This window comes from Symphalangus syndactylus, chromosome 8, assembly GCF_028878055.3.
Source record: "Symphalangus syndactylus isolate Jambi chromosome 8, NHGRI_mSymSyn1-v2.1_pri, whole genome shotgun sequence".
Taxonomy (NCBI): Eukaryota; Metazoa; Chordata; class Mammalia; order Primates; family Hylobatidae; genus Symphalangus; species Symphalangus syndactylus.
Window position 1 is genome coordinate 11,636,173 of NC_072430.2, and position 21,157 is coordinate 11,657,329.

At 61.9% G+C, this 21,157-nt stretch overlaps 1 protein-coding gene and 1 gene segment (V, D, J or C); both read left to right on the forward strand.

Annotated features, from left to right (window-relative positions):
* LOC129487337 (uncharacterized) overlaps positions 1-7,555 on the forward strand; it is a gene marked incomplete at its 5' end in the record, with an annotated part of 30,942 nt that extends 23,387 nt beyond the window's left edge. Inside the window, 6 exons of the mRNA XM_063645070.1 lie at positions 2,752-3,060; positions 3,268-3,588; positions 3,675-3,998; positions 4,082-4,405; positions 6,349-6,626; positions 6,711-7,555. Of these exons, the coding sequence (XP_063501140.1) occupies positions 2,752-3,060; positions 3,268-3,588; positions 3,675-3,998; positions 4,082-4,405; positions 6,349-6,626; positions 6,711-7,481 (2,327 nt within the window). The remainder of the gene's footprint in view (positions 1-2,751; positions 3,061-3,267; positions 3,589-3,674; positions 3,999-4,081; positions 4,406-6,348; positions 6,627-6,710) is intronic.
* Positions 7,556-14,619: 7,064 nt separating this feature from the next.
* Positions 14,620-20,664, forward strand: LOC134737274 (immunoglobulin heavy constant alpha 2-like). The segment is given in 6 exon segments: positions 14,620-15,525; positions 15,851-16,156; positions 16,373-16,693; positions 16,917-17,252; positions 20,023-20,258; positions 20,539-20,664. Coding segments are annotated over 5 exon segments (1,254 nt in total).
* Positions 20,665-21,157: the final 493 nt, after the last annotated feature.

Sequence of the window (21,157 nt, forward strand, 5' to 3'; positions counted from 1 at the left end):
CTGGGATAAACGAGGCTCGCCTGAGTGGACACAGCTGGGCTGGGCTCAACTGGGTTCAGCTGAGCTGGGCTGGGCTAGACTACACTGGGTTCAGCTGGGCTGGGCTGGGCTGGGCTAGACTACACTGGGTTCAGCTGAGCTGGGCTGGGCTAGACTACACTGGGTTCAGCTGGGCTGGGCTGGGCTAGACTACACTGGGTTCAGCTGAGCTGGGCTGGGCTAGACTACACTGGGTTCAGCTGGGCTGGGCTGGGCTGGGCTGGGCTAGACTACACTGGGTTCAGCTGGGCTGACCCAAGCTGAACTGGACTAAGGTGGCCTGGCCTGGCCTGAGCTGTGACTGGAAGACCTGGGCTGAGCTGGACAGACCTGAGCCAAGCTTAGCTGGTTGAGCTAAGCTGGGCTGAGCTAAATTGGGGTGACCCGGGGAGGGTTAGGCTGGGTGAGGGATCTGAGATGGACAGGGTTAGAAGCTGGACTGAGCTGGGCTTAATTGCTGAACTGAGTTGAGCTGGGGTGAGCTGATCTGGGCTGGGCTGAACTGAACTGTCCCAAAGTGAACTGGACTGAACTAGGCTAGCCCTGCGTGGGCTGGGCTGGGCTAACCTAGGTTCAGCTGGGCTCATATGGGCTGGGCCAGGCTAAGGTGAACTGAACTGAGCTGAGCTGCGCCAAACTGGGTTCAGCTGGGCTGGGCTGGGCTGAACTGACCAGAACTGAACCTGGCTGGGCTGGGCTGAACTAGGCTAGCCTGAGCGGGCTGAGCTAGGTTGGACTGGGGCAGGCTGGGCTGGGCTGGGCTGGGCTAGGCTAGGCTAAGCTAAGCTAACCTAACCTAACCTAACCTAACCTAACCTAACCTGGGTTCAGCTGGCCTAGGTTGGGCTGGGCTGGGCTAAACTGGATTCAGCTGCGATGTGCTAATATGGGCTAGGCTGGGTCAGGTTGAGGTTAACTGAACTGGGCTGACCTGGGCTGAGCTCAACTGAGTTCATATGGGCTGGGCTGGGCCAACTGGGCTGAGGTGGATGGAGCTGAGCTGAGCTGGCCTGGCCAGGCATGAGCTGTGATTGGAAGACCTGGGCTGAGCTGGACAGACCTGAACCAAGCTTAGCTGGGTGGGCTGACTAAGCTGAGTTGAGCCAAATTGGGTTGAGCTGGGGAGGGCTAGGCTGGGTGAGTGACCTGAGATGGACAGGGTTAGAAGAAGCTGGAGTGAGCTGGGCTTGGATTATTGAACCAAATTGGGTTGGGGTGATCTAAACTGGGTTCTGCTGGGATAAGCTGATCACACTGGGCTGAACTGAGCAGAGCTGAACCTAGCTGGGCTGGGCTAAACTGGGCTAGCCTGAGTGGGCTGAACTGGGCTGCTGGGGCTGGACTGGGTAAGCTGGGCTGAGCTGGGTTGGGTGGAAATGGGCTGAGCTGAGCTAGGCTAAACTGAGTTTGGCTGGGCTGCGCTGGGCTGGGCTGGGTTCAGCTGAGCTGGGTTGGGTTAGACTGGGCCAAACTGGGTTCAGCTGAAATGGGCTAATATGAGCTGGGCTAGGCCAGGCTGAGCTCAGCTAAACTGGGCTGTGCTGGACTGGGCTGAGCTAGACTAAACTGTATTCAGCTGGGCTGGCCTGTCCTGGGCTAAACTGGGTTCAGCTGGGCTGGGCTGAGCTGGGCTGAGTAGGATTAGTTGAGCTGGTCGTAACTGGATTTAACTAGCTAGGCTAGGCTTAACTGACTAAGCTGATCTGGACTGTATTCATCTGGGTGAAGCTGGGGTGAGGTGGTTACTTTAGGTCCAGCTTTGCTGAGCTAAACTGGACTGGGCTAAATTGATCTGGACTGACCATTCTTACCTGGCTAAGAGGAGCTGAGTCAGAAGCAAGCCGGTTGAGCTGGCTGGACTGCAAGGGGAGGTCCTGGGCTGACCCGGGCCAGGCTGAACCAGGCTGGCTTAGAGTACACTTCAGAGGGTGACTCCCCCGGTAGGCCAGTCTCAGCTGAACTTGGCTGTCCCGGTGGGCAGAGCAGGGCTGGATACTGTGATTTTGGGGGTACCTAGAGCAGACTTCAAGGCCAAGCTAAACTGGGCTCCAGGGGCAGGATGGGCTGGGGACTTGGGGCTCCAGGCCAGGGGCGAACGGCCACGCTGTGCAGACCGCACTATTTGGGCCAGGGTTCTGTTGTGGGAGGGACTGCCTGGGGCATCAGGGCAAGTCTTCCCACCCTTCCCTAGAGGTCAGGGATGGGCAGAGCACCATGGGAGTCTGGCAGGTCAGGTGAGGGCTGCTGTGATGGGGAGATCGAGGCTTGACACTCAAGAGCCTGAGGACCTGAGACGACAGCCTCGGGGGGCTGGGGTCAGGGTTGGAGGGCAGGCAGACCATCCACCATGAGCCCAGAGAGAGTTTGAACGGGGAGGGCTCTGGGGTCCCAGGCCCCATGGGGTCCCCAGGCTTCAGCCTAGGGGCATGGCCCAGTGCCCATGCTGCAGCACTTGCGGGGGGAGGCTGGGGTCATCCTGGGGGCACCCCCCTTCCTGAGCCCAGCCTGAGGACAGTGGCTGAGCAACAGCTTCTGGTGGGGGAATGGGGGCCCTGGGAGGTGCCCTGGGCCTGGGGCTTGTGGGGAAAAAGGCCCAGAATGAGCCTGGCCATCTGGATCCCTGCCACGGGGTCCCCAGCTCCCCCATCCAGACCCCCCAGGCCTGATGGGCGCTGGCCTGAGGCTGACACTGACTAGGTTCTGTCTTCACAGCCTCCACACAGAGCCCATCCGTCTTCCCCTTGACCCCCTGCTGCAAAAACATTCCCTCCAATGCCACCTCCATGACGCTGGGCTGCCTGGCCACGGGCTACTTCCCAGAGCCGGTGATGGTGACATGGGATGCAGGCTCCGTCAATGGGACAACTATGACCTTACCAGCCACCACCCTCACGCCCTCTGGTCACTATGCCACCATCAGCTTGCTGACCTTCTCGAGTGCGTGGGCCAAGCAGATGTTCACCTGCCGTGTGGCACACACTCCATCGTCCACAGACTGGGTCGACAACAAAACCTTCAGCGGTAAGAGAGGGCCAAGCTCAGAGACCACAGTTCCCAGGAATGCCAGGCTGAGGGCTGGCAGAGTGGGCAGAGGTTGAGGGGGTGGGTGGGCTCAAACGTGGGAACACCCAACATGCTTGGGGACCTGGGCCAGGATGTGGGGGCAAGAGGAGGGCACACAGAGCTCAGGGAGGCCAACAACCCTCATGACCACCAGCTTCCCCGCAGCCTGCTCCAGGGACTTCACCCCGCCCACTGTGAAGATCTTACAGTCGTCCTGTGACGGCGGCGGGTACTTCCCCCTGACCATCCAGCTCCTGTGCCTCGTCTCTGGGTACACCCCAGGGACTATCAACATCACCTGGCTGGAGGACGGGCAGGTCATGGGCGTGGACTTGTCCACCAACTCTACCGCGCAGGAGGGTGAGCTGGCCTCCACACAAAGCGAGCTCACCCTCACCCAGAAGCAGTGGCTGTCAGACCGTACCTACACCTGCCAGGTCACCTATCAAGGTGGCACCTTTGAGGACAGCACCAAGAAGTGTGCAGGTACGTTCCCACCTGCCCTGGTGGCCACCACGGAGGCCAGAGAAGAGGGGCGGGTGGGCCTCACACAGCCCTCCGGTGTACCACAGATTCCAACCCGAGAGGGGTGAGCGCCTACCTAAGCCGGCCCAGCCCATTCGACCTGTTCATCCGCAAGTCGCCCACGATCACCTGTCTGGTGGTGGACCTGGCACCCAGCAAGGGGACCGTGAACCTCACCTGGTCCCGGGCCAGTGGGAAGCCTGTGACCCATCCCACCCCAAAGCAGGAGAAGCAGCGCAATGGCACGTTAACCGTCACGTCCACCCTGCCAGTGGGCACCCGAGACTGGATCGAGGGGGAGACCTACCAGTGCAGGGTGACCCACCCCCACCTGCCCAGGGCCCTCGTGCGGTCCACGACCAAGACCAGCGGTGAGCCACGGGCAGGCTGGGGTCGTGGGGGGAGGGAGGGAGCGGGCGAGCAGAGCCTGGGCTGACCCCACGTCTGGCCGCAGGCCCCCGTGCTGCCCCGGAAGTCTATGCGTTTGCGACGCCAGAGGAGCCGGGGAGCCAGGACAAGCGCACCCTCGCCTGCCTGATCCAGAACTTCATGCCTGAGGACATCTCGGTGCAGTGGCTGCACAACGAGGTGCAGCTCCCAGACGCCCGGCACAGCATGACGCAGCCCCGCAAGACCAAGGGCTCCGGCTTCTTCGTCTTCAGCCGCCTGGAGGTGACCAGGGCCGAATGGGAGCAGAAAGATGAGTTCATCTGCCGTGCAGTCCATGAGGCAGCGAGCCCCTCACAGACCGTCCAGCGAGCGGTGTCTGTAAATCCCGGTAAATGACGTACTCCTGCCTCCCTCCCTCCCAGGGCTCCGTCCAGCTGTGCAGTGGGGAGGGCTGGCCCGACCTTCTGTCCACTGTTGCAACGGCCCCAGGAAGCCACCCCCAATAAACAGCAGTACCTGCTCAGAGCCCCGGGTACACCCGTTCTTGGGAGCGGGCAGGGCTGTGGGCAGGGGCATCTTGGCACAGAGGAATGGGCCCCCAGGAGGGGCAGTGGGAGGAGGTGGGCAGGGCTGAGTCCCCCCAAGAGAGGCGGTGGGAGGAAGTGGGCAGGGCTGAGGTGCCACTCATCCATCTGCCTTCGTATCAGGGGTATTTGTCAAACAGCATATCTGCAGGGACTCATCAGAGCTACCCCGGGCCCTCTCTGCCCCCACTCTGGGCCCACCCCCTCCAAGGAGTCCAAAGACCCAGGGGAGGTCCTCAGGGAAGGGGCAAGGGAGCCCCCACAGCCCTCTCTCGGGGGCTTGGCTTCTACCCCCCTGGACAGGAGCCCCTGCACCCCCAGGTGTAGATGGGCACACAGGCCCCTCCAGGTGGAAAAACAGCCCTAAGTGAAACCCCCACACAGACACACACGACCCCAGACAGCCCTCCCCCAAGTCTGTGCCACTGGCATTCACCTCTCTGCCCTGTCGCGCCTTGCCGAGTCCTGGCCCCAGCACAGGGTCCAGTGGGGCCAAGCCCACTCACACCCCACAGCCTTCGCCACCCTGCCCTGTGGGCACACCAGGCCCAGGTCAGCAGCCAGGCCCCCTCTCCTACTGCCCCCCCCACCGCCCCTCGGTCCATCCTGAATCAGCCCCCAGGGAATCGCCAGCCTCACACACCCAGTCTCGCCCACTCACGCCTCACTGAAGGCACAGCTGTGCACACACCAGGCCCCATAGCAACTCCACAGCGCCCTGCACCACCACTGGGGCGCCATAGACACCCCACACATGGTCACGCGTGGCCCACACTCCGCCTCCCATACTGCCTCCAGCCAGGCTACTCCCAAGCCCTTCCTCTGAGCCATACCTGGGCCGCTGGATCCCAGAGAGAAATGGAGAGGCCCTCACATGGTGTCCTCCAGTCCAACCCTCCCTGCCACCCTGTCAGCAGCACCCCACAGCCAAACACAGGATGGATGCGTGGGCTCCGTCCCCCACTCACCCACACCGGAACCCCAGAGCAGGCTACATGCCCCTCCCAGGCCTCAAACTCACATGCGCATCTGACACCCCAGATCCGAACGCTCCCCCCGGTCATGCACACCAAGGACACAGCACCCACCAAATCCACACGGAAACACGGGCACCGGGCACCCCAAGAGCACAAAGCCCCTCCACGTCTGAAGACCGTCCCCGCACACCATCACAGCCACGCACTCAGCTTCACTCTCACGTCCCAGCCCACCCGCACCCAGCTCCAGGCCGGGAGCAGCAGAAAGAGGTGTGAGGGCCTGAGGCTGGACCTGCACCTGCTGGTGACCCGGGACCAGCAGGCAGCTCAGGGCATTGGGGAAGGGAGTGGAGGGGACCCAGGGCAGGAGGAGCCAGAGGGACCAGGCTGGTGGGCGGGGCCGGGCCGGGGTAGGGCCAGGAGGCAGCTCTGGACTCCCACAGGCCCGGGCTCATAGTCCACACCAGGACAGCCCCTCAGAGCACCCATGTGGTGAGTCCCAGGTCTTGGGAGCCAGGCCGCAGAGCTCACGCATCCTTCCGAGAGCCCTCAGTGAGGCGGCCACTCCTGTGCCAAGGGGCTGGGTCCTTCTCTGGGGAGGGGATGGGGTCTGGAGAGAGGCAGAGTGGAGGTAACCAGAGGTCAGGGGAGAAGCCGTAAGGAACAGAGGGAAAATGGGGCCAGAGCGGAGGCCCAGGGATGAGAGGTCAGGAGTGGTCGGCCTGGCCCTGGGCTGTTGACTGACTCGGGACCTGGGTCCCCACCCTCAGGGCTGGCTGGCGGCTCTGCGCAGTCCCGGAGGGCCCCGGACACGGTGCTCTGCCACTCCGGACAGCAGCAGGGACTGTCGAGAGAAGCAAGGGGCTCTGTCCGTGACCCCTGCTGCCACTGTGGAGCCGGGAGGGCTGACTGGCCAGGTCCCCCAGAGCTGGACGTGTGCGTGGAGGAGGCTGAGGGCGAGGCGCCGTGGACGTGGACTGGCCTCTGCATCTTCGCCACACTCTTCCTGCTCAGCGTGAGCTACAGCGCTGCCATCACGCTCCTCATGGTGGGCACCCACCTCCAGGGGCCAGGCCAGCGCAGGGGGCTGGGCAGAGCCAGCAGAGCACCCTGACCCACGCCCTCCCCTCAGGTGCAGCGGTTCCTCTCAGCCACGCGGCAGGGGAGGCCCCAGAACTCCCTAGACTCCGCCAACATCCTCCAGCCCCTGCCTAGGCCGAGGGCCACTCACGACCCACCAGGCCCAGCTTTTTCTCTGCCGGCGCCTGAGCCTCCCTCGGGCTGCGACCTGCCCTGGGTGGAAAAAGGGAAGCAGACAAGTAAAGGGGGCACAAGGTCACCACTGTGGCTGCTGGCCAGTGACTCTCAGCCCAGAGGGGACCCACTCAGCCTCAAGGCTAAAGGCGCCGACAGAACCACCAGTCGCAGCCCCCACCCTAAAACAGTGTCTGTCCCTTCAACAGTCATCGAGGAGGGGGGGCTGCTAGCCGTTCTGAGCCCATCCCGGGCCCCTGGGTCTCAGGGTCACTCCCATTCTGACTGTATAATCACCAAAAAACAAAGAGGGCCCAGCACCCAGCCCAGGACACAGCTGAGTCTGCGTCCAGCCCAACACCAGCCCACGGCCTCACTCCCCAGCCTTGGTCTGACCCTTCTAGCCCTGAGGTCCAAGTGCCTGGCATCCCTGTCCCCCAAGCCTCACCCAGACCTTCTTTCCCTTCACCCACCCCTCCTGCCATCCATCCGCAGCCCCCATCCCTGCAGCCTAAAGGCACAGGGAAGCCCTCTGAGGCCAGGCCACAGGACTGTTGAGGACTTCGGGCCCCTGGAGTGGGTAGAGGGGCTCCCACAGCCAGAGAAGGGGTTTCTGCAGGGACAGCAGCTGCTGACCTCATCCCTATGACCTCATCCAGCCTCTGGCTTCAGCAGTCCTATTTCTTTCCCTCTGGGTTTCTTAGTAAAGTTCCTTTTCACAAACCCCATGTCTCCAGAGTGCTCTGTGGGAGGTGTCTGTGGCCCTGGAGTGGCTGGTGGGAGGCAGGAACCCTGAGGACGTGGAGGAGGAGCCAGAGGGGAAGGAAGGGCTGGGGCCATTCTGGGGTCCTCAGAGCCAAAGTGCCCAAGCAGTGGTTCCCATCAATCACCCCTCAGCACCCCAGAGACTCCCCAGCTCGGCCCTGTCATACCTGGTCTGCTGGTCTCCAGCCCAGACTCATGCCGCCTCCTCAGGTAAAGTCAAAGCAACAATCAACATCGACCCCTTTGTGGGCAACACCAGAAGGGGCCCATGCTGTGGTCAGCACAGGAGGCCCCAAGAATGTGGCTGCACAGTCACCAAGGTGGAGGCTGGTGGGGGCCCCCAGGACCACTGGCCACACACCCTGATCCACCACCCACTGAGCACAGACAAAGCTGACTCCCCAGCCCACAGCCGCCCACCAGCCTGGACCTCCTGAAGAGCTGAGATGTGACACAGGAGCAGGCTGGGGCCCCAGAGCCATCGGGACCACAGGTGGGCTTGACCCACACCTGTCCTCAGGGCAAACATGCAGCTTCCCTGGCTGGAGAGGCCTGCTTACGAGGGTCTCCACGACATCCTAAAAATGGAAGAGAATACATGATAGGCATGACAAAGGGCAGGGTTCCCTCATATACAAAGAGCACTCAGGGATCAACAAAAAGAAAGGTGAGCAATAGGTTCTTCATGGAAAGGAAAAACCCAGTGGCCGATAATATAAAGAAACCATTTTAACAATGAGAAAAGTGAAAGGAAGGAGGAGGGGATGAAGGAGGTGGAGGTGCTTCTTGGCCCTGACTGAGGGCAGGTGAATCCCTAAGACCACTTTTTAGGGCCAGTTGGCAAAATGCCCCAAGGCAGGAGAGTCCTCTCACAGTGATGGCCCCACAGGGAGAGCCTCGCCCTGTGCCAGGAGAGCCACATCACATGGAGTCTGGCACAAAGCGGAATGAAGCAAGCCTGCCACAGTCTGACAGCAGCACCTGGGTCCTCCGCCCTGTCCTCTGCTGCCACCTCGGAGCAGCCGGGCACGGGGGACAAGGTGAGGAGCAACGGCTCCCTACGGGGTAGGAAACCCCAAAGTAGGCAGCGCTGAGGCCAACTGGGTCCAAACAACACCAGAGGAGGGGGCGTCACAGGACATGGCCAAGGCCACAGCCGCTGCCCAGCTCTCCTCACACACGCCCTCATTCACAGACACACACACAGGCACACACTCGCACATGCAAAAACACACAGGTTCACACACACAGACTCAACCTCTCATACACATTTGCACTCACACACCAATCATGCACTCACACATGCTGACACGCTAGGGCACGCTCACACCAACACACACACAGTCTCAGGAAGCCAGGCCCTCCATCCACCCCATCGCCAGCCCAGGGTCTCGCAAACCCCCATCTCCTGCAACAGACCGGCCCTCCACAGCCAAGGTCCCCTGGACCGGGAACCCCTCTGGGGGGCAGAGCTCAGTGACTTCTTTCTCTGCCCTGCACCCTAGATCATGAGACCCCCATGGCCCCAGAGCAAGGGCAACAAGGAGTCAGCTCACTGCCCCCCTGTGTGGCAGACGTCCTCACTCAGAAAATTCCACCGCCTCAAAGGCCTGAGAGGAAGGCGAGATGAGCACCCACGTAGAGGACACAGACGGGGCCCGTGGGGAGGGGCAGAAGCCTGGATTCACACCCAGGCTCGGAACAGCGCCCCTGCCTTCCACATGGCCTGGCCTCCCGGGAGCAAGAGGATGCCGTCTCAGGGCCCCTCCATCCCCCTCTTTATTCCCCTATTAACCCACCCGTGGGTACAACCACGGCTCCCAAAAGGTAGAGCCACATCCTCGCCCCTGGGGCCATTGAGTGCAGTGTTATTTGTCAAAAGGGCCTTTGCAGATCCCATCGAGGTAAGGATTTCGAGGTGAGGGCACCTGGATTATCAAGGATTTGAGGTGAGGGCACCTGGATTATCAAGGATTTCGAGGTGAGGGCACCTGGATTATCAAGGATTTGAGGTGAGGGCACCTGGATCATCAAGGATTTCGAGGTGAGGGCGCCCTGGATTATCAAGGATTTCGAGGTGAAGGCACCCTGGATTATCAAGGATTTGAGGTGAGGGCACCCTGGATCATCAAGGATTTCAAGGTGAGGGCACCTGGATTATCAAGGATTTCAAGGTGAGGGCACCCTGGATTATCAAGGATTTCGAGATGAGGGCACCCTGGATTATAAAGGATTTTGAGGTGAGGGCACCCTGGATCATCAAGGATTTCAAGGTGAAGGCACCCTGAATTATCAAGGATTTTCAGATGAGGGCACCCTGGATCATCAAGGATTTCGAGCTGAGGGCACCCTGGATTATCAAGGATTTCGAGGTGAAGGCACCCTGGATTATCAAGGATTTTGAGGGGAGGGCACCCTGGATTATCAAGGATTTCGAGGTGAGGGCATCTTGGATTATCAGGGATTTCGAGGTGAGGGCATCCTGGATTATCAAGGGGGCTGGGTCCCTAGGTCCAAGGACAAGTGTCCTAGCTGGAGACAGACGAGGAGACACAGGGATGGGGAGAGGCAGAGGCAGACAAGGGTGGTGCTATGGACTGAGCGTCTGTGTCTGCCGGAAACTCATGTGTGACAGCCCTCATCCCAGAGTGAGAGCATGCAGAGCTGAGGCCTTGGGGAGGTGGTTAGGGCCTGAGGGGGAACCCTAAAAAAATGTCATTCGTTCCCTAATCTTACTAGAGACCCTAAAGAAAAGGGACCCTGGAGAGCAGCCCTGCCCTCTTTCCACCACGTGAGGACACAGCGAAAAGATGGGGGTCTGTGAACCAGGAATTGGCCCTTCCTGGAACTTGACCCTGCTGCCATCCTGACCTTGAACTTCCAGCTTCCGTGGGAAATGAATGTTGCTGATGAACCCACCAGTCTATGGTATTTTTGTTATTGCAGCCAGAAATGACTAAGACACAGCAGCCACATCCCCCTGGCAAAGGCTGGGGGGCATCCCAAGGTTCATAACAAAAGCTCCAGAGCTTCCCTGAACCACCAGGGTGTGTCTTCCCAGGACCCTGGGGCAGCCACAGGCTACCTCCCTCCTCCTCTGACCCCACCTGCCCTGATCTGGCCTCATTGTCACTCCCTGGATTTCACCCGATGGCCTCCGCCGGGGTGGCCCGGCCCCACAGCCAGGGCATCTTCCATTCACGCCCACACTTTCCAGGACTCCGCTGCAGCAGCTCCTCTGTGAAGTGCCCCCGGCCTCCCATTGCCGGTGCCACCAGAGCCCCCAGACAGAGCTGGCCTCCCCCGACTCCAGGGCCAGCATTGCTGGTGGGATCTCTCCAACGCAATGGCCGGCTCCCCGGTGACCCACAGTAGGAGTGCCACCTGGGCAGCGCTGGACAGAGTAGAGCAGGCACCTTGGCCGCCCTGACCTGCAGGGCTGCAGGCTAGGAGACGGGGTGCCCCCCATGCCCCCACCCTGGGCTGCAGTCTGGGGCCCCCAGCGGCCCATGGGGCAGGCCGAGGGAGGCCAGGCCGGAGTGGCTCCAACCCAGCAGCGTAAGACTCACTCTCCCCAGCCTGATGCCCGCCCTGTGGCCCCAAGGCCCCCTCACTGGGGGTCCACTCACAGGCGCCTTCCCCTGCGGGCGGTCGGGGACCCTCTCTGGCCCTGTGTCTCCCCTTCGCCATCTCTGTCTCAGGGTCTCTGAGCCTCTAACTGTGTCTGTTCCTGTTTCCCTGCATTGTGGCCCCCACCCCGCCCTGTGGAGCCATGTGGGGCCGTGAAGCTCCACGGCCGGCGGGGTCACAGAGCCCTGGCCACACACACCTGGCCCCACCACAGCCAGACCACAGGCCAGACATGACGTGGAGCCTCGCGGCCCTGTCTGCTGGGGCAGGAAGTGGGTGAGTGACCCCGTCTGTAGGCCAGACATACGGGCATGCAGGCCCTCCCCTCCAGCCCCTCAGCATCCAGCCACATCTGTGGACACAGCCAGAGCGGCAGAGCAGGGGTCTGCTAAGGACAGACAGCCATCAAGGCAGGGCCTGGGCTCCGTCCCCACAGCCGCCCTCTTGGCAGGCAGCCAGACGCCCGTGAGGGTGGACCTGCCATGAGGGCCTGCACGCTGGAGGCCGCCCACTCAGCCCTGCAGGCCTCCAGCAGCCTGACCAGGTGGTCCTGGAGGTCTCCAGGCCTCCGTCTCCTCCTCTGCACATTGAGGAGTCCAGCCAGGCTGGTCCTGGCCCCTTCTGGAAGCAAAAGATGGAGAACAGGCACCAAGGCAAGAGGGAAGGACAAAAGAGGCCACCACAGGGACTCCGGAACCACAGGCAGCACTTCCTAACCGGGCAGGAAGGATCTGGGCACTGGGGGCTGAGCCAGGCTGGCCAGGCCTAAGCTGGGATGACCCGGCCCTTCCTGGGTACAAGGTGAACAGCTTTCATGGCTGAGCTGAGGCCTAGGCTGAGCCAAGCCAGAGGGCAGAGGAGAAGATGACCTGGAGCCAACTGACACACGTCCATGAGGGCTGCCCTGAGCTGCCCTGGCCTTGGCTGAGCTGAGCGAGGCTACACTGGACTGGGCTGAGCTGAACTGGGCTGGACTGGGCTGAGCTGAACTGGACTGGGCTGAGCTGAACTGGGCTGGACTGGGCTGAGCTGAACTGGGCTGAGCTGAGCTAAGCTGGGCTGGGCTGAGCTGGGCTGGGCTGGGCTGAGCTGAACTGGGCTGAGCTGAGCTAAGCTGGGCTGGGCTGAACTGGGCTGGACTGAGCTGAGCTGAACTGGGCTGAGCTGGGCTGGGCTGGGCTGAGCGAGGCTATGCTGGACTGGGCTAAGCTGGGCTGGGCTGAGCTGAACTGGACTGCACTGGGCTGGGCTGGGCTGAGCTGGGCTGAGCTGAGCTGGGCTGAGCTGGGCTGAGCTGGGCTGGGCTGAGCTGGGCTGAGCAAGGCTATGCTGGACTGGGCGAAGCTGGGCTGGGCTGAGCTGAACTGGGCTGAGCTGGGCTGGGCTGGGCTGAGCTGGGCTGGGCTGGGCTGGGCTGGGCTGGGCTGGGCTGAGCTGGGCTGAGCTGGACTGGGCTGAGCTAGACTGGGCTGAGCTGGGCTGGGCTGAGCTGGGCTGGGCTGAGCTGGGCTGAGCTGGGCTGAGCAAGGCTATGCTGGACTGGGCTGAGCTGGGCTGGGCTGAGCTGAACTAGGCTGAGCTGGGCTGGACTGGGCTGAGCTAGACTGGGCTGAGCTGGGCTGGGCTGAGCTGGGCTAGGCTGGGCTGGGCTGGGCTGAGCTGAGCTGGGCTGAGCTGGGCTGGGCTGAGCTGGGCTGGGCTGGGCTGGGGCTGGTGCTGAGCTGGACTTGGCTGAGCTGGGCTGAGCTGAACTGGGCTGAGCTGGGCTGGGTTGGGCTGGGCTGGGCTAGGGCTAGTGCTGAGCTGGATTGGGCTGGACTGGGCTGGACTGGGCTGAGCTGAACTGGGCTGAGCTGGGCTGGGCTGGGCTGGGCTGGGCTGGGCTGGGCTGGGCTGGGCTGAGCTAGGCTAAGCTGTACTGAGCTGAGCTGAACTGGGCTGGACTGGGCTGGGCTGAGCTGGGCTGGGCTGAGCTGGGCTGAGCTGAGCTGAGCTGGGCTGAGCCGGGCTGGGCTGAGCTGAGCTGGGCTGAACTGGGCTGGACTGGGCTGGGCTGAGCTGGGCTGAGCTGAGCTGAGCTGGGCTGAGCCGGGCTGAACTGGGCTGGGCTGGGCTGGGCTGGGCTGAGCGAGGCTACGCTGGACTGGGCTGAGCTAGGCTGAGCTGGGCTGGGCTGAGCTGAGCTGGGCTGGGCTGAGCTGAGCTGAGCTGGGCTGGGCTGAGCTGAGCTGGGCTGAGCTGGGCTGGGCTGGGGCTGGGACTGAGCTGGACTGGGCTGGACTGGGCTGAGCTGAACTGCGCTGAGCTGGGCTGGGCTGGGCTGGGCTGGGCTGGGCTGGGCTGAGCTGGGGCTGGGGCTGAGATGGGCTGGGCTGGGCTGAGCTGGGGCTGGGGCTGAGATGGGCTGGGCTGGGCTGAGCTTGGCTGAGCTGAGCTGGGTTGGGTTGACCTGGGTTCAGCTGAGCTGACCTGAGCCAGGATGAGCTGAGCTGGGCTGAGCTGGGCTGAGCTGAACTGGGCTGGGCTGGGGCTGGGGCTGAGCTGGACTGGGCTGGGCTGGGCTGAGCTGGACTGGGCTGGGCTGGGCTGAGCTAGACTGGGCTGAGATGGGCTGGGCTGGGCTGAGCTGGGCTAGGCTGGGCTGAGCTGGGCTGGACTGGGCTGGACTGGGCTGAGCTGGGCTGGGCTGGGCTGAGCTTGGCTGGGGCTGGGCTGAGCTGGGCTGGGCTGGGCTGAGCTGGGCTGGGCTGGGCTGGGCTGGGCTGAGCTGGGCTGAGTTGGGCTGGGCTGGGCTGGGCTGGGCTGGACTGGGCTGGGCTGGGCTGGGCTGAGCTGGGCTGGGCTGGACTGAGCTAGACTGGGCTCAGCTGGGCTGGGCTGAGCTGGGCTGAGCTGGGCTGAGCTGGGCTGGGCTGAGCGAGGCTACGCTGGACTGGGCTGGGCTAAGCGAGGCTATGCTGGACTGGGCTGAGCTAGACTGGGCTGAGTTGGGCTGGGCTGGGCTGAGCTGGGCTGGGCTGAGCTGGGCTAGACTGAGCTGGGCTGGGCTGAGCTGGGCTGGGCTGGGCTGGGCTGGGCTGAGCTGGGCTGGGCTGAGATGAGCTGAGCTGAGCTGTGCTGGGCTGGGCTGGGATGATCTGGGCTGGGCTGAGCTGGGCTAGGCTGGGGTGACCTGAGCTGAGCCGGACTGGGCTGAGCTGGGTGAGCTTAGGTGGACTGAGCTGGTCTGGGCTGAGCTGGGTGAGCTTAGGTAGACTGAGCTAGTCTGGGCTGAGCTGGGCTGAGCTGGGGTGGGATGGGCTGGGGTGGGCTGGGCTGAGCTGGGGTGGGCTGAGCTGGGCTGGGCTGAGCTAGGCTGAGCTCAGCTGGGTTGGGCTGACATGGAGTGAGCTGTGTTGAGCTGGGCTAGGCTAAGCTGGGCTGGGCTGAGCTGAGCTGGGCTGAGCTGAGCTGGGCTGGGTTGGACTGGGCTGAGCTGGGCTGTGTTGGGCTGGGCTGACCTGAGCTGTTCTGAGCTAGGCTGTCCTGGGCTAGGCTGAGCTGGGCTGACATGGGCTGACATGGGCTGAGCTGGGCTGGGCTGAGCTTTACTGAGCTGGCCTAGGCTGGGTTGACCTGGGCTGAGCTGGACTAAGCTAGGTTGACTTGGGCTGGACTGGGCTGGACTGAGGTGGACTGAGCTGGGCTGGGCTGAGCTGGGCTGAGCTGGGCTGAGCTGGGTTGGGCTGGGCTAGGGTGAGCTGGGCTGAGCTGGGCTGGGCTGGGCTGAGCTGGGTTGGGCTGGGATGGACTGAGCTGGACTGAGCTGGACTGGCCTGGGCTGGGCTGGATGGGCTGAGGTGGCTGCTCATGTGGGAAAGAGGCCGTGGGTTGAGTGTGCCTCCACCTGCAGAGCCCTGAGCCCAGCTGTGTTCTTAGGGATTCTGAGGGCCACGCAGCTCTGTTGCACCACGATTCTGTCTTCTCTCTTGCCCATTGCCTGAAGGAAATTTGGAGTGGGCTGGGCCCAGAGCTCCCCCGTGGAGCAGGCCCTGTCCTAGAGGGCCTGGCAGGGACGTGGCTTAGCCTGTTGGCCTGTGGTCCTGAGACCTCATAGGCCACAGGGGTCCACTGTGGCTTGTTTGGGCCTGGGGTGGGGCTCATGGAGTGGTGGGTGTTGGACTAAGACCCTGAACGGGTACTGGGGGGTGGGGTCACAGCCAAGCCGCCCCACCCCTATGCCATGCACACAGCACTCAGAGCCCAGGCCCCCTCCTCAGAGCCCCCACCAAAATCCTCTCTAGGTGCAGAGGAGAAAGGTATGTCCCACACCCAGAGCAGGAGCTGCGGTCAGGGAGCTCAGGGGACTCAGCCACTCCATGCAGAGCCCTGTTTAATACAACTTGTGTCTGGGACGGCCTGGGTCAGAGACCCTATCTAAGGAGCATGTTCAGAAACCATGTCGCTGGGATCAGACAGCAGGGTCCAACCGCAGGCCCGTGGTGCAGGAGCTGTGTGACCTTGGGGCCGTCACCAGGCCTCTCTGTGCTGGGTTTCTCCAGTGCAGAGGAGAGGCAGGCACAGCCTGTACTCCTGGGGACATGGCATGAGGGCCGCGTCCTCACAGCGCATTCTGTGTTCCAGCATCCCCGACCAGCCCCAAGGTCTTCCCGCTGAGCCTCGACAGCACCCAGCCAGATGGGAACGTGGTCGTCGCCTGCCTGGTCCAGGGCTTCTTCCCCCAGGAGCCGCTCAGTGTGACCTGGAGTGAAAGCGGACAGAACGTGACTGCCACAAACTTCCCACCCAGTCAGGATGCCTCCGGGGGCCTGTACACCACAAGCAGCCAGCTGACCCTACCGGCCACAGAGTGCCTGGTCGGCAAATCCGTGACATGCCACGTGAAGCACTACACGAATCCCAGCCAGGATGTGACTGTGCCCTGCAGAGGTCAGAAGGCAGGCTGGGGAGTGGGGCGGGGCCACCCCATCCTGCCCTGACACTGCGCCTGGACCCGTTTCCCCCCAGGGTGCCGCCCCGTCACTCACAACAGAGTTGACTGCGGGCTGAGCCCCAGGAGGTGGTGGTGGACAGGCCAGGAGGGGTGAGGCGGGGGCGGCACGGGGAAGGGCGTGCTGACCAGCTCAGGCCATCTCTCCACTCCAGCTCCCCCACCTCACCCATGCTGCCAGCCCCGACTGTCGCTGCACCAACCAGCCCTCGAGGACCTGCTCTTAGGTTCAGAAGCGAACCTCACGTGCACACTGACCGGCCTGAGAGATGCCTCAGATGCCACATTCACCTGGACGCCCTCAACTGGGAAGAACGCTGTTCAAGGACCACCTGAGCGTGACCTCTGTGGCTGCTACAGCGTGTCCAGTATCCTGCCCGGCTGTGCCCAGCCATGGAATAATAGGGAGACCTTCACCTGCACTGCTGAGCACCCCGAGTTGAAGACCCCGCTAACCGCCAACATCACAAAATCCGGTGAGTCCAGACTCTGCTCGGGGCCCTGCTCAGTGTCCTGGTGTGCACAGCATATTCCCGGCCTGCCTCCTCCCTCCCAGTCCTGGGCTCCAGTGCTCATGCCAAGTACAGAGGGAAACTGAGGCAGGCTGAGGGGGCCAGGACACAGCCTGGGGAGCCCACCAGAGCAGAGGGGCTCTCTCATCCCCTGCCCAGCCCCCTGACCTGGCTCTCTACCCTCCAGGAAAAAACACGTTCCGGCCCGAGGTCCACCTGCTGCCGCCGCCGTCGGAGGAGCTGGCCCTGAACGAGCTGGTGACTCTGACGTGCCTGGCACGCGGCTTCAGCCCCAAGGACGTGCTGGTTCGCTGGCTGCAGGGGTCACAGGAGCTGCCCCGCGAGAAGTACCTGACTTGGGCATCCCAGCAGGAGCCCAGCCAGGGCACCACCACCTTCGCTGTGACCAGCATACTGCGCGTGGCAGCCGAGGACTGGAAGAAGGGGGACACCTTCTCCTGCGTGGTGGGCCACGAGGCCCTGCCGCTGGCCTTCACACAGAAGACCATCGACCGCCTGGCGGGTAAACCCACCCACGTCAATGTGTCTGTGGTCATGGCAGAGGTGGACGGCACCTGCTACTGAGCCACCTGCCTGTCCCCAGCCCTGAATAAACTCCATGCTCCCCCAAGCAGCCCCACGCTTCCATCCGGCGCCTGTCTGTCCATCCTCAGGGTCTCAGCACATGGGAAAGGGCCAGGGCACGGGGGGTAGAGCACCCCCTGCCCTGAGCCTTGGGGGGCCCCTGGCACCCCCATGAGCCTTTCCACCCTGGTGTGAGTGAGTTGTGAGTGTGAGAGTGTGTGGTGCAGGAGGCCTCGCTGGTGTGAAATCTTAGGTTTGCCGAGGCAGGCACAGCCCAGGGTGGGTTCTGAGAGACACACATGCCCCGGAGAGTTCTGAGTGGGCAGTGGCATGGACGTTTGTCCCTGAGACAGCAGCCTCTGGCTGCAGCTGGGAGGGAATAGGGAGGGTGAGAGGAGCAGCCTGGCCAAGAAAGACGCACATAGTGGGAGGAGCGGCGAGGGAGTGAGGGGCTGGACTCCAGGGCCCCACTGGGAGGACAAGCTCCAGGAGGGCCTCACCACCCTAGTGGGTGGGCCTCAGGACGTCCTACTGACGCATGCAGAAAGGGGCACCTCCCCCTAACCACATTACTCTGTAAGGGGCACGTGGGCACACGTGCACACTCACACTCACATACACGCCTGAGCCCTGCAGGAGCAGAACGTTCACAGCCCAGACACAGCTCCAGAAAGGACAAGGGAGTCCCCTCCCAAGCCCCCATGGGACAGTCCCAGGCTCAGCCTGCTGCCCCAGGCCCCTCTGGCCTCCCTGTGTTTCCACTGTGCACTGCTCAGGGACAAACTCCACAGACCCCTCCCAGGCAGCCCCTGCTCCCTGCCTGGCCAAGTCTCCCATCCCTTCCTAAGCCCAACTAGGACCCAAAGCATAGACAGGGAGGGGCCGCGTGGGGTGGCATCAGAAGCAGGCCAGTGAGACATGGCCTGCCCCGGGCCCTCTGCATGCCTCTGGCTTCTGACTGGGGATACCAGGAGTGGAAGAACAGTCCCACAACCACTGTGGGGACACCTGGCACCAGGACTCCCACAAGGGGGCAGTGGGGCCCCTGCTCATGCCTTAGACATCTTCCAGGCCTCCCCAGGGGCCCCCGCCTTCTGGCTGCCTCCCTCTGCTCTCAGGGCCAAGGTGAGACAGAGGCCACTGTCACCCCTGAGGGTCTAGTCACCAGAGGGTAATTGAGAGCAACAGGTCACTCCGGGAAGCCCTGCCACAGAGAAGACCTCCAGCCCATGGGACCCAGGACCTGGCCCAGAGGAGGTGCTTTTAAAGAGAGGGGGAAAGAGGGAGAATCAACAGATGAGGGGCTGAACCAGCAGACAGAGATCAAGCAGACACATGGGTAGATCCTAGGACATATAATGAATGGATGGGTGGATGGAGGATTGGTAGATGAAGGATGGATGGGTGGTAAAATGGATGGGTGGGTAAATGGCTGGATGGAGGATGGACGGATGGATATGTGATGGATGGATGGATGAAGGATGGGTGGATGGAGGACGGATGAGTGGATGAATGAAGGATGGAAGATGGATGGAGGGATGGATGGATGGATGGATGATGGATGGGTGGGTGGATGGAGGATGAGTGGATGAATGAAGGATGGAAGATGGATGGATGGATGATGGATGGATGGATGGATGATGGATAGGTGGGTGGATGGAGGATGGGTGGTTGGATGGAGGATGGAAGATGGATGGAGGGATGGATGGATGGATGATGGATGGAGGGATGGATGGATGATGGATGGGTGGGTGAATGGAGGATGGGTGGACGGATGGAGGATTGAGGATAGTGGGGTGGGTGGGTGGGTAGATCTGTGGAGGATAGGTGGATGGAAGATAATTGGATGGAGAATTGCTTTATGAATGGATGAATGAAGAGATGGAAAATAGCTTTATAGATGGATGGGTGAATGGATGGATGGATGGATGGATGGATAGATGGAAGAAGGATGAATGGATGGAAAATAGCTTTATAGATATATGGATGGATATTTAAATGATAGCCTTATATTAATAGATGAATGGAGGATGAATGGATGGGTGAGTGGGTAGCAGTGTTATCAATGGAGGGGTGGATATACGGATAGTAGCTTTATAGATGGATGGATGGATAGATGGACGGAAGGATAGAAAGACAGGTGAATGACTGGATGTATCAGCATATGACAAGCAAGTACAGCTGTACATGGGAGGTCTATACCCTGAGACCCTGAGGAAAATAAGGATGCCTGTGCTGGTGACCCTCACCGGGCCCTCCCTTGTAACCCCTCAGCTACATTCCCTGGGATGGCAACAGAGGCCTCTGTTCTTGCCCATTCAACCTTTGGCACACTGAGTGTCAGACCCAGGGTGTCTGTCTTGGATCCAGATCTCCTTCAGGGTGGGTGTGTCTGGTCCTCTCTGGCCCTGGGACCCAGTCACTGAATACGTGGCTGGGACTGAGAAGGGGTGGGGTGGGAGGGGTGGGAGGGTACCTTGGGCTCAAGCTTCCCTTGGAGAAGCAGGTGGTGTCCACTTTCTCCCCTGCCGAGTCTCTCCCTGAAGTGCTCTAAGAACCTCAAAGACAGAAGGTCCAGCCCCTCACCTGGGACCCTGCCTCCTCATCCTCCCTGGGGGAGTCTCAGGCCTTAGATGGGGACCCAGACCCCACTGTCCCCAGACCCCAAGGAAGCATAGCCACTGTTCACAGGAGTCTGGGCCTGGCAGGCTCTTGCTGTGTTGCAGATTGGCAGATGCTGCCTCCCTATGTGGTGCTGGACTTGCCGCAGGAGACCCTGGAGGAGGAGACCCCCGGCGCCAACCTGTGGCCCACCACCATCACCTTCCTCACCCTCTTCCTGCTGAGCCTGTTCTATAGCACAGCACTGACCGTGACCAGCGTCCGGGGCCCATCTGGCAAGAGGGAGGGCCCCCAGTACTGAGCGGGAGCCGGCAAGGCACAGGTGGGAGCCCAGGAGAGGGATGAGCCCACAGTAGATGGGGTGGGCTGCAGTGCTTGGCTAAGAGGAGAGCACCACCTGCTCCCACTGTGGGGGGACATGCTCTCCTGGGGGGCCCTTCACAGACACTGAGGACACGGGCAGGCCCAGGGTCAGGGCTGAGCTTCTCTCTAGTGCAGTAACCAGGATTCCGTCCAGGCTCCCATGAGCCAGGCCAGGGCTGGGACAGAGGGCGTTGGCAAGGATGCTGCTCCTTCAGGCTGTGACCCCTCTGTCTTTGCAGGGAGGAAGTGTGGAGGAACCTCTTGGAGAAGCCAGCTATGCTTGCCAGAACTCAGCCCTTTCAGAAGTCACGGACCCGCCCTTACTCACATGCCTTCCAGGTGCAATAAAGTGGTCCCAAGGAAAATGTTCACAGACTCTGAATGAGGAGACGGGGGTCAGGGAAAGGGTGGTGGCTTCAGACTGGAGAACACCTGCTTCAAAGTCCCCCTGGGTGTCACAGTGGTCATGGTGGGCATGGACAGAGGGTGCCCCTGGTCCCAAAATCAAGAAATGACCTGATCTTGCATGAGGCTGAGGCCCAAGGATGAATGTTGGATTCACCAGAGACCATGGCAAAGAAGCCTGCTCCCAAGAACTATATGGGATCCCTGTTCCTCATAACCTAGGCAGCCCTGGTCCTCCTCACTGGGTCCTCATCCTGATCACAGGGCCCTGGTCCTGACCAGTGGGCCTTTTTACCAATCACTGGGCTCTGGTCCTACTACTTGGGTCCTGTCCCTGATCACTTAATTCTAGCCTTGATCACTGAGCCTCAGTCCTGATCACTGAGTCCTACTCCTGTTTCTGGCCCTGGACCTGATCACTCAGCCCTGGTCCTCGTCACTCAGCCCTGGACC